The sequence below is a fragment of the Dermacentor albipictus genome, chromosome 1 (genome assembly GCF_038994185.2).
Source record: "Dermacentor albipictus isolate Rhodes 1998 colony chromosome 1, USDA_Dalb.pri_finalv2, whole genome shotgun sequence".
Taxonomy (NCBI): domain Eukaryota; kingdom Metazoa; phylum Arthropoda; class Arachnida; order Ixodida; family Ixodidae; genus Dermacentor; species Dermacentor albipictus.
The window spans coordinates 178,966,073-178,978,629 of record NC_091821.1 but is presented as its reverse complement, the minus strand read 5'-3'; the positions used below and the strand labels follow the sequence as shown (position 1 = coordinate 178,978,629).

Here is a 12,557-nt window from a genome sequence, read left to right as displayed (position 1 = left end):
TACACAGGACCTTATGAAGTCCTAGGTCAAGTTAACGATGTCAATTACGAGATTTTGCCGTTACAGTTTAATCCATCCTCAAGTCTGACACCTGTTGACATCGTGCACGTTTCGCGGCTGAAGCCATACTTCACTCGCAATGTTTCGCCTACCATGCACCGAGACGGCGCTTCAGCACCCGAGAATCCTGTTACGGAAGGATAAAGGAAGAGGAAGAAAGAAGATTGCGAGACGGTGGCTGCTGCGTGTTGTTGCTGGTCAGCCAGTTTTAACCCTTTGAGGGTCAATGACGTAAATATACGGCGCCACGAACAAGTCCCAAAATGGACGATGTGTATATTTACGGCGCCGTCTGTACGTTTAAAAAGCCCGCCAATTTCCTAACTTTTTCTTTTTTGTCGTGTGCTGCCAGTATGAGGGAATACAGGGAATTTTTTTCGCGCCTCCCTTTCTTTGTTTTCATTGCATGGTTTGTTTTTGAGCTAGTTTGCTCCCACGCCCCTATATACTACCGCTGGCGCATTGGTGAGCGCGTGGGCAGGCGACAGTTCGGGTTTTGTTCCATGGGCGGTGTCGGTTTCTTGCGCTTGCAAAACTGATGGCTAACTCGTTACTAATTGCTCAAAGGGCGACTGCCTCTTTCTCGCTCGTTTAATGCTCACAGGGGTGCGCATAGGAAGGATGCCGCCATGCATCCGTTTCCGTTGCGTGTTTTTGTTGTTGTTGTTGTTTTTTTTACACTCGCGTCTAATTGGCAATAAGATAAAGATTAGCGGAAGTTTGTCACACGTTGTGCTTTTTTGACGGGCACAGAACCACACAGCTTTCTTGAGTGCGCGCACCTACGCAGTTCAATTACGCTATGGATGAATATATTAGTGTAAGAGCAGGAACATTTGAGTCTTGCAAAATATTCTCGTGTGTGCATTTTTAAGGCCTTGAATTATGTGTATGAAAATGCATCATATTTAAAATCCTTATAAGTTTATTTCCTTTTTTATTATTATTATTCATGGATGAAGAGTACATATATACCAACAGAAAATATTTTTTTCTTTCTTTACGGTCACCCTAGAAAAATTGCGGCAAATGTTTTTCGAAATAAGTCCCTAAGAAGAATTGTAATCTGCAATAAAAGAAATCGACCCTGGGCTGTCGCATATGGCGAAAAAAATCGACCCTCAAAGGGTTAACTACACTGACTCTGCTTCTGTGTATATTGTAAATACCGTCTTTCTATGCTCCCAACATCCTCATAACAAGATCAACTGCCTCCTCACTCGTCATCCCTTCCCATTCAACGTAAACAGTATTTTCTAGTAAAATCTCTCTCAAAAGCTGTAGACAATTGTCGCCTAAGCTTTCCCTTTCCATAATACCCCACAAAATGTTGCAGTCTACATTGTCATATGCTCCTGTAATGTCTAAAGAGGCCACATGTAGTGGTCTCCTTTCTACTCTTGGCATTTCAATACACTGAGTAAGGACAAATAAGTTATCATCTAAATGCCTACCTATTCTGAAGCCATTCTGAAGTTCTCCCAAAATGTCATTATTCTCTGCCCATACTTGCAGCTTTAACTTAACTGCCTGCGTTGCTAACCTGTATATTACCAATGTAATGGTCAACAGTTTATACGAATGAATTCTATCTTTCTCCCCCTTACCTTCATAAATTAAATTCATTCTACTTTGTCACCAAGTGTCTGATATTTGTGTATCTTTTAGACTTTCTTCTACTGCTCTCAATAAAGCTTCCTTACTTTTTGGTCCTAGTTCATTAACCAGCCTAACGGGAACCTCGTCTAGCCCTGTGGCTGTGCGCTTCGGAATTTCTCTTCGCCTTTCTTCCAGTTTAAATTTGTCAGCACCAGCTCCTTTTCCATCTGGTTCTCTTTCATGCCCCTTTTTTCTTCAACTACAACCTCATCATTGCTTTGGAAAGATTCGGATGTTATTGTTCGGATGTAATTTAATGCCGCATGGCCTTCCAGTTTGTTTCCATTTTCGTCTGGGATACGTTGTTGTATTGTTTCAGACTTCCTGCCTAATAATTTGATGTGGTTCCGAAATATTCTAGGTGCGGCATTTTTTTTTTTCTCATGTGTTTCTGACAACCAACATTAACTTTCACCTTTTATCTTTACTTGCACCAGTATTTGAACCATACAGCCGTACCGGGATAGCACCCCAAAATAAAACAGTTGATGTAGAGAAGGGGAGCGGTTGTTATGGCTAGTGGCTTTGGAAATGTGCAGTCACTTGATGGCAAAATACCCACAGTGAGGTAGCATTAGTTGGAAGTGACGACACAACAGTAGCAGAAAGAGCTCACGAGACACACTGCACAAGGCTTTATGGACTGCAAATTATATTTTAAACCAGCTTGGGCCAATACACACAGCATCATCCATCACCAGCAAAAATGAGGTGTTGCCACATGTTATTACATAATTATACTACCTTGACACATCATAATGAAATGCTGAACGTTTCAAAAAAGTACCTGTGTATTCTGTTGTGCATACTTAGGCAGGGATAACGTAACAAGTCTATTCTAATTTTTTCCTTCTTTTCATGCATTGTCAGTGGTCTGAGTGGTGCTCCGCCTTACATTACCAGGATCGGCCAGTCGTGAACGGTGGGTGGTAAGAAAAAAATTTAATCTAGCGAAATGAATCTTTACATTTTGCCAGCACTCAAGTGTCAGTCAGTGAAGTAGTTCTTTAAAATAGTGCCGTAGATTTATATAGATCATTTTTCCATCAACATGGTTATCTTTGCATAGACGGGCACCAAAATCGAGCTACTATCACAGGCCGTCCAACTAAACTTCATTAAATAACTTCTTGTGAATTGAAGCCAGTTAGTGCTCAACACTCACTTTGTACGTATCCCAACAATAACACAAGTTTCGAGATATCAGTCTGCAAGCTTGTGCCGAAATGGAGACGTATTCTCGGACGATCACTTTTGGTGATTCTATCGCCTTCACGTGACGCAGTGCTCAACCAGCCAATCAGCTCATCCGGTTTTACTCGACCAGCCAATAAGCATGCACTGAAAGTGATACTGCCAAAAGCGATCATGCGAGAATAAGTCCCATGTAGTATTGGCATTCTCCTTACTTTCTCAGAAAGCCTTGTTTACTGCCCTTGCTCTACTTTTCCTAACAACCTCGTTGCTCATTTCCACTTGCTTATGCTCCACGCTCAGCCTGAGCAAGACAAAATTGCGTTGATGAGCATTCGTTAAGCATGTGCTGGTGGCATCAGTATGAGGTTGGGTCACGCGATGGCACAACTTTCAAAGCGCTGCCTAACTTTTGCGAGTAAAGCAAGATAAAATGAGCAGACTTGTACGTAACGAGTTCTATTGCCATTGGATAGTTTCCTACCTAATATCCCCGTCCGGTACGTTAATTCACCGCGCACATCTAGCGAGTTTTTTGTGTTGCTGCTGATGTACTCAAAAGAAAACGAAGGAAGATGACCGACGAAAATTCTGAAAAGCAACTGTTAGTAAACACGTACAAAAATTGGAAATACATACCTGAAGGATACACAGACGAGTAATTCCCACTGGAAGTATTTCCTAGTAGCGGAGACGCTTCGGCGTACGCCATCTCCAATCACCAACTATACCGCAGCCGCGACTAGACGTTACAACACGTGCCGCAAGTGCCGGGCGAGGCCACAGAACACCTACATAGAGAAGGGAAACTGTACCCTCCACAGTGCAACAAAAATAGGCATAATTATGGAAATAAGCATAGAGTTTCCTACAAAATTACTAGAGGGAACTCTGGCGCTAGTGTCTACATGAGGCCATAGAGAAAGGAATATTCCTTTCTCTATGATGAGGCGGTTGTCCCAGCATGGGAATTATGAACATGGATTTGCCTAAACTTCGTCCTTTCTGGCTTCAAACGGCTTTGTGACTTTGTAAACTCGTCATTTTCAACAGCTTATTGCGTAATAAATAATTAAATAAACATCATTAAAATTGCCCGACGGCAGGATTCGAACACAGGGACTCTAGTATAGAAGCCTGATATTGAAACCATTAAGCCACGGATGCATGTATCGACAAGCGAATGAAACGCTCTTATGAATTTATCGCGGGCATGCCAGTGCTTTGAGACGCTTGGTGCGTTTCGATTTGGGCATATAGACAAGCTCAATCGTTGCAATTAATAGCAACTGTACGCGTTCCCGGCGTCTTCTGCACTTCGAAGAATATAGATTGCGCTGAATTATACGACAATAAGATTTATATAGCGTAATATACACAGCCACAAGAACGCCTGAATCCATAAGCACGAAGATCAGACAAATCCATGTACTTCCCATCATTCCCATGCACGGAGGAAGGAAACTCTTCCTTCCTTCCTTCCTCCGTGTTCCCATGGTAGGACAACGACTGCAGCGCCAGAGTTCCCTCTAGTAATTCTTGTAGGAAACTCTATGGAAATAAAAGTAGCGGTGGCGTTGTGAACTAAAGTATGCGACCTAGAGATGGCGCTAGCAAAAATCACAACCTTTGCAAACTTTGTTTAATTACTGTGGAGACGAAGGAGACAGTGTAGGCATAGGTTTCAGTTTTAGTGCAGCTAAGTCCGGTGGGATGTTTTTCAACAATTCAACTGATCAGGAGCTTACAATACAAGGCCATAAAATACCCCGAGTGGCCGAATACAAATATCTCGGGGTATGGATTAACAAAGGGCAGAGATGTACACGGAAAAGCACGAACAGTCTCTCATAGCAAAAGGGCGAAGAGATGCCGGGATAATGAGTACAACAGGTATGAGGTACTGAGAGGTATTTGGAAGAGAGTAATGGTGTGGGGGCTTACTTTCGGGAATGCGGTCCTGTGTTTAAGGGCAGAGGTTCAGTCGAGACTAAGTAAATCAGAGAACTGTGGGAAGATTAGCACTAGGTGCCGTTGAACCACAATGGCGAAAAATAACTAGGAAGCTAACCAGTAAGTATGCCAGACACGAGGACGAAGAAAGACAGAGCATTAAACGACAGGTTTAAAACGCGGAAGGTAAAAATTGGATAAATTCAATGGAAAAAAAGCATAGTGTGGAACTATATGGGAAACAGCAGATCAGGAAGGAAGCGTTTTATGATAACTCAAGAGGCAGTGCCCTACTCTTTGAAGCTATGTCAGGATGTAGAACGCGGAGCTATAAAAAGAAATTTAACGAAGAAGAAGACACATGTATTGTGTGTGGTAAATATGTAGAAACGTACAGTCGACCAAAAAAGTTTACGGACCACGGCATCTCAGAAAATTCAAAATATACGAGCAGCCTTTAAAAGCAGCGAGTAAAATTGTGCATCACAATGTTGTCCGCATATGCCACAAAAGGCTATAAGTGGGAATAACAGGCTGTATTTTGAGACTGAGGAGATATTCAGCTTTGTGTCAGATCTCTTGGTCCGTAAACTTTTTTGGTCGACTGTACAATAGAGAACACCTCATACTAAAATGTGATGGTATCATATGGAGGACGGAAACTGAGGAGAAGCCCTGCGCCCTCCGCGTGCTAGGAGAAAAGTGTGGAGGAAACGTAGTAGGTTCTCCTCTTTTTTGCAGTTTTTTTTATTTCTTTGCCGTAGCGGGCAGGCCTTTTGGGCCACAATGGCGGCTTTGTTATGGTTCTGTGCGCTCACACGTATTGCTCCGTAGGCTTCGTACCGTAGCAAAAGCGCTGTGTGGGCAGGTTTGCGTTGGACTCTATGTTTTGTTGCGCTGCGTTACCTGGACCGTGCTCTCCCGGATATGTAGCTGTGGCCAGGTGGAACAGGAGGAACTAAAATTAGGGAAATTAACGCGCATGCAACGGTGTACGCAATGTACCGCGCCACGGCAATGGCAACGGACGAAGAAATTATATCCGCGGGAAATTTTTCCCTCTTTGGGCGAATCATGCTAAATTTGTGCCATCGCAGCTAGGCCGAAATCCATGCGTTTCAGAATCTCTACAATGAACGCCTGGCAGGTCAGTGATTCCTGCTTTTGACAGCGCATATGGTGCATTTGCGGCACGTAAAATACGTTATATGCATAGTTCGTGTTCAGTAACAACTTGCTTTTGTGCATATTAAAACACATGTTTGCTTAACTGTTGCTTGTTCCTCGCAGTACTCGCGGCAGCACGAAGTCTTTTAGGCATAGCGCGTACGTTCGAGGCTCATGGCACACCTGCACAGATGTACCTCGAGGTACATCTGTGCAGGTGTGCACAGATGTACCTCGAGTACATCTGTGTACCTCGATGTACATGTGTTGATCAACATGTGTTGATCAACACATGTTGATCAACACATGTTGATCAACATGTGTTGATAGGGCGTTACGCAGAATATATGAGCATTTTGCTGCCCTCGGCACCGTGCGCCTGCCAGCCGACGCTTCATCCTGGGAGATGGGAAAGAAGCAGCTGCTTTGACTTAGAGCGCGTTCGAGGTTCATGGCACACCTGCGCAGGTGTACCTCAATACACGTGCTGGTAGAGCGTTACGCAGAATATATGCGCATTTTGCCGCCCTCGGCACCGTGCGCCTGATAGCCGACGCTTCATACTGGAAGATAGGAAAGAAGCGGCTGCTTTGACTTAAGGGACGAATCCTCCCTACCGCAGGCGCATCTTATCTGTGCGCCCGAGAAGCGCAGGGAAGAGAAGGTTAGCATAAGCGCTGCAAGAGCCGGCAAGGCTCCACGGAACGTACGCCCGCGAACTCATCGGTTCCATGGTCGCACGTACGCCGGTTCTACACGCTGCACCGTGCGCCGGCTATCGCAAAACTTTGGTTCCGTGATGATTCACTTAGCGTGGTAAGAAGGCACATCAGGCCGCAGTCAATGAATCTAAACGTGGAGTCAGAAACAGTGGCGTAGCTAGGTCGTCTGGCACTCGGAGCCGGTAGCTCTTCTGTCACCCCCCCCTCCCCCCCGGGTGTAGTGGAGGAAGGCGAGGATATCGACAATTTTTAGGTCTTCAGACGTATATGACACCCCCCCTATTGGCCCCGTGCTCCCGGGGCCCACGGCCCCCCGGCCCCCCCTGTTGCTACGCCACTGGTCAGAAATGACATTCTGCCTCCTCGCCGGCGCGCCTTCGTAGTGATGCGCGGCCACCCGAAGGCCACCCAATAAAGCACGACGATTCCTAACGATATGTGTTTGTGCTCATAAACTACAAATGGATCGCAAATGGGTCAGTACGTACGTGTGTCGTACATGTCTCCAGTGCATTCTTGCAGTGCAGTGAGAATGCGTAGATTTTTTTTCGTATCGCCAGACGCCTAGCTCGCAAGACCGTCTGAGAACCCCGGGAGGTCCAATCAGAAAAAAGCAAGTAGAAGGCAGCGATAAAGGTGACCTTTCTTTAAATTCGCGCAAGAACTGGCCAGCGTGCGAGATATTCCGCCATAATGTGTGGTGCGACGAGCCGCTCGAATTATGCTAATGAGCAGCAACCATATGCAATGGCGGCCGACACCACATTTTCCCCGTCGTTTGGCGCCATGAAAATCTTTTGTTAATAACACGTGCTCATAGTATTTGCATCGCTCTCGGGTGGTGTTGGCATTTGTGTTTTGGGCCATCATCTTTTAAAAGAACGCGTTTATAAAATAATGTTGGTTGAACATGGCAAACTTTCTGCAACTTTGTCCACTTTTCTCTGCTGCGTTTGTATTGTAATGAGGATTAATGCCTTTTCGCACAATCACAAATTATATGACAATGTCGTCTTGTTCATTTATAAAAAGGAACGTACGTAAGGTTGGATGGATCTTATGAGCGTCTCCTTTGGTGGGTTGCGCCGCCAAGCCCTTTCAATTGCTATTATACTGCTTAATCTCTTACCTAGGTTAACAGTAGCCGACAGTAAGGCGGCGCCGTGAAATTTCCTCGTCGTGGTGAAAAACGTTTAGTTTTCTCTATTTACATATGGATTTACCGGTTCTCAGATCATAGAGTTTCCTACAAAAATTTCTATGCTTCAGATGGCTTCTTCCATCTTGATATCCAGGGTTGGTGCCCCTAGTCCAGGGCCCCACTGAGGGTACCTGCCGTGCGAGCGAGCACGCCTTACTAGCCCTCCTCGACTTTCAGGATGTCGCTGGAAAGCATATATCCTCTCCCACTGTTCCGCACTCGGGTTTTCTATTATGGTTATTTCTTTTGCTTTTTGGCAGGCCCACGTGATATGGTATAGCGTGGGCTTGTCCCCGCACCAGGAGCATGTGTTCTCATATTGGGTAGGGTAAATTTGTTTAGTATGCATATGTTCGGGTATGTCCCGTTTGTAGTTGCCGCCAGATTACGGCCTCTTCTCTGTTGAGTTGTTTGTCTGGTGCCGGATATTTCATTCTGGCGCCTCTGAAGTGGTTTAGCGTGCCCGCGTATGTCTGAAGTGGTTTAGCGTGCCCGCGTATGTTTGGCCTACCGGTTCTGGGCCCTGTATGGCGGCAGTGTTTTTGGACGCCCAGTTATGATGGCCCCCTCCTAGCCACCGTTTATAGATCTTTTACAAACGGTGCTCCTAGCCACTTCCCCCTGCGGTACGATTAACCAGCCAAGTGAACAAGAGATGGCAGCGCCGGCGCTTGCGTCTCGCTAGCGGACATCTCTGGCGCGCGCCACGCTATCGCTGACATTCGGCCTTTCTCAGCCAGCCGAGTCGGGCCGAGTCACTTGCGTTTCGCGAGAGCGTTAACGTGGCCTAGAACGTGCGCTCATCACCACTGGTAGGTTACGTATGTTGTCTCAAGATAGAAAACAAGCGCGTTGGCGCCAGCGTACGATGACTTATTCCGTTTCCCGGGTACACGCATCTTAGCTAATGAAGCAGACGACGGCCTGTACGCAGCAGACGACGGAAGCGAGAAGTGTTTTCGACAGAGTAATCGTAGGCTTTGAGCTAGCTGCTTTTTTTACTGAGGAGGAAACCTGTTTTGATTTAAGAAGAACATTATGTACGCAGCCTACATTTCAGTTTCTTAGGGAAAACATCAAATTGGCGTCACGTTACGAAAGCAAAACGGGGCCATCAGCGCCATTTTATACACGTCGCGTCTACGCCTCGCATCGAAGAAAATGGCGGAATCAGAATGGAGCCCCTATCCGCGTCAAAACTACTCTTAATGATCGAGTACAGAGCGCTTGCGTTCGCGTTGCTGTAGGTGGTATGAACAAATGTGCCAACCATAGAGAGAGGTCCCAACCCAGAGCCACGACGTTGACAACGTCATGGAGCGGCCACAGTGGCCACGTCCAAGCAAACCCGATTGCGCTTGCCACGCGACAGGTCTCGCGGTTTTCCACGAGAGCCTGATTAGCACGTACCACGTCGTGGCACGTACCGATCTGCCTGCTACTGCTGCCGTGTCCCCATGCTGACGGAACTAGTGCAGTGATTAAAACTGACACGAATAGGAGCTGCCTGAATGCCAATGTCGCCGACACCAAGGAAGACGGCTGGGATGCTAAAGGCCGTAATTCTAATCGGAGGACCCCAAAAGGGCACCCGGTTCCGACCGCTGTCGTTCGACATCCCAAAGCCGCTATTCCCGGTGGCTGGTCGCCCGATGATGCAACACTTAGTCGAAGCATGCTGTGGCCTGCCAGGCGTGCGCGAGATTCTGCTCATTGGGTTCTACCCGGCCGATGATGCGGACCTGACGGGGTTCGTGAAGAGTGCCACCCGCGAGTACGGCATGCCAGTGCGCTACCTCCAGGAGTACGCGGCACTAGGCACGGCTGGTGGCATCCACCACTTCCGCGACCAGATTCGCCGAGGCGACCCAGAGGCCTTTCTGCTGATCCACGGTGATGTGTGCGGTCACTTTCCGTTGCCAGAAATGTTAGAGTTCCACCGGTCGCTGCCAAACAGCAACTTGGTCACCGTGCTGGCCACCGAGGCAACGCGCCAACAATCACTGAGCTATGGCTGCATAGTGGAGGACAAGGCGACGCATCAGGTGCTACACTACGTGGAAAAGCCGTCCACGTTCGTCAGCGCCGTCATAAACTGTGGCGTCTACCTGTGCAGCCCAGACGTGTTTCAAAGGACCGGGGCAGCATTGCGCGACCGGCACGCGCGAGAAGGTGACAGCCTGGACGCGCTCAGTCTGGAGCACGACGTGCTGGCGCCGCTGGCCGCCGCCGGCCGACAGCTGCACGTCTTTCAGACTAGTCGCTGGTGGAGTCAGCTCAAGACGGCCGGCTCGGCCATCTACGCCAACCGACATTACCTCGAGCTGTACCGCCTAGAGCACCCGGAGCGTCTGGCACGTCCAGGGCCCAACGGGCCCACCATATTTGGTGACGTGTTCGTGCACCCATCGGCATGCGTGGACCCTAGCGCCACACTCGGGCCTAATGTGTCCGTCGGACCCGGGGCGCGCATTGGCGCCGGTGTACGCATCCGTGAGTCATTGGTGCTTGCTAACGCCACCGTCAGCGACCACGCTCTCGTTCTTCATTCCATCGTGGGTCTCGACAGCTCGGTTGGTGCCTGGAGTCGTGTGGAAGGCACACCCTGCGACCCCAACCCGGACCGGCCCTTTGCCAAAATGGAAAATGTGCCCTTATTCAATGCTGATGGCCGTCTGAACCCTTCAATCACGGTGCTCGGCTGTCATGTCACCGTGCCTGCTGAAGTCATTGTACTCAATTCCATTGTACTGCCTCACAAGGACCTGGCTCAAAGCTACAAGAATGAGATAATTCTTTAAGAGCAAGCCTGTAATGGAGGAGCCACACCTGTTAATGACAACATAATCGGCATGGAAAAAGAGGGAGAAAGAGGAAACATTTCTATAACTTCCAATAAAAGATTTGAAGATTGCATTAACGGCACAAGAAGCAACATCGCATGAGAGAGATGTTTTGCTTGTGCAAGGGCCTGAAATGCCAATTTCTTTCACTGGATAAATGTCCTTATACATGCATGCTGCAAAGCTCATGTCAGCACTATTATTACAAAGTAGTCTTTCTTTTCCCTTTTGAAGCCAATATTTAGCCCCAAAACATTTCTCCACTTGGCACCCCACCTCGAATCAAAGTGAATGCAATGATATTGCTGCTCCTCAACTAAAGTAACTGCACTTCAATGGCATGCTACGGCAATTCCGGAAAAAAATTTTGTGACTTGGCACTCTAGGGCATCTACTTGAATGTACTTTGGTGAATGTGTTTCTAGAGCAGCTCCTTCACCAAGGTGCATTGAAGTGCAGTGTTCCTTTCAGCTGAGGGGTGGCACTGTGTTCAGTGGAGTTGTAGTAAGCCGAGGCCCATTGGTGAATATGGGAGCTAGTTAGAGGCTTGCGTTTGTTTGTGCTCAGTTTTGTTAGTGTCATTTTTAAGTACTCCAACAAGCCTGTTGCTGACAATGGACTTGCAGGTGCCTTTGCTAACACCCTTGTTCGACGACATTAAAATTGTGCATACACAGTGCACTGCCTGCTCAACGTGTAGTAATGAAGGGCAGATTCACACAACAGAGGACTAAATGGCAGATTCAATCCATAGACCAGGTATCGCATGCTGCAGATCTGTGCTGCAAGTATGAGCATCACCAACTATGCTTGCAGACAACTTGCTGCGACACTTAAGGGAAAACTACAGGGGCAGTGCACATTACTTTGAAAGTAGTCTGGCAGAGTAGTCTGCTGTAGCAAAATGGCATAAGAGCAAAGTGGGAAAAAAATTTAAAAAAATTAGATGGTGTATTTGTATCAATATATAGATACTGTAGTAACTATGATTTTTCCTGTTCCCCAGCTTAAACAAATGTTAATAAAGAGTTTAGGACTATTTTCTGGAGCATTTTCACAAGTGCACTTCGCGTGCACAGCTGTTCATGTGTGCCCCAGAAAGCTGTCTGCGAGAATAGCTGCAGATGGCACACTTCATTGCTCCTTAGTCGTGCAATGCCTGGTTGGTGGAGTGAATAAATTGGAGATTTGATTTGCCATACGACCTCACCTCAGTCCCTTAAGCGTTTTGTATGTGCCTAGCTTGTCAATATGATATTGGTAAACTTTGCTTTAAACGAGCTGAGCTTGTCCATAGCAATATTCCCGTTTTCAAGAAGATTTGGATGAATGGGCTGCATACAAGTTTCTTTTTTTCCCTACTACTAGATGGCAGCACTTTGCCAGCGCTCAAACATGGTGTTTTTGAAATCTCTCTGAAATCTCCGTAGTAAAACAGCACCAGAGAACACGAAATCTCATTTTGGCGCATCTTTTGGCAGGAGCTTTTCAAAGCTGAGTCTCCCACTGACTGCTCGTAGATTATGCAGGACCTGGTGAGAGCCGTATGGCAAAGCTCTGTGCGCCGATCCATGCTTAAAGAAATTTCACAGACTTTGAGACTTTCTTTAGCATAGGAAGAATGGGTGAAAAACTTGCTCGGTGCCTAAGCTTGTTTCACATAAAGTTAATTTTGAAGAATTATAATAGAAAACATTTTCCTTGTTTATGACTGTACATTTGTGGCAATGACAAATACATTGCTTAGGTTTGCACTCT

The 12,557-nt window shown here is 46.9% G+C and overlaps 2 protein-coding genes and 1 long non-coding RNA gene across 3 annotated transcripts in view; 2 read left to right on the top strand and 1 right to left on the bottom strand.

Annotated features, from left to right (window-relative positions):
- The window catches only part of LOC139052840 (type 2 phosphatidylinositol 4,5-bisphosphate 4-phosphatase-like), an 88,081-nt gene extending 84,307 nt beyond the window's left edge, over positions 1 to 3,774 (bottom strand). The window contains exon 1 of the mRNA XM_070529990.1: positions 3,553 to 3,774. Within this exon, the coding sequence (XP_070386091.1) occupies positions 3,553 to 3,625 (73 nt within the window). The 5' untranslated portion in view covers positions 3,626 to 3,774. The remainder of the gene's footprint in view (positions 1 to 3,552) is intronic.
- A 796-nt stretch (positions 3,775 to 4,570) lies between these two features.
- The window catches only part of LOC139052857 (uncharacterized), a 50,676-nt gene continuing 42,689 nt past the window's right edge, over positions 4,571 to 12,557 (top strand). The window contains exon 1 of the long non-coding RNA XR_011510092.1: positions 4,571 to 4,806. This is a non-coding gene — a long non-coding RNA (uncharacterized lncRNA). The remainder of the gene's footprint in view (positions 4,807 to 12,557) is intronic.
- Gmppa (GDP-mannose pyrophosphorylase A) lies at positions 8,734 to 11,838 on the top strand. The gene has a single exon (XM_070529956.1). It carries the CDS (start codon positions 9,468 to 9,470, stop codon positions 10,755 to 10,757), a length of 1,290 nt encoding a protein of 429 aa, XP_070386057.1. The 5' UTR covers positions 8,734 to 9,467; the 3' UTR covers positions 10,758 to 11,838.

Bases quoted from the DNA above. Each gene is read 5' to 3' on its own strand.
- Gmppa (XM_070529956.1), top strand. From the start codon at position 9,468: ATGCCAATGTCGCCGACACCAAGGAAGACGGCTGGGATGCTAAAGGCC.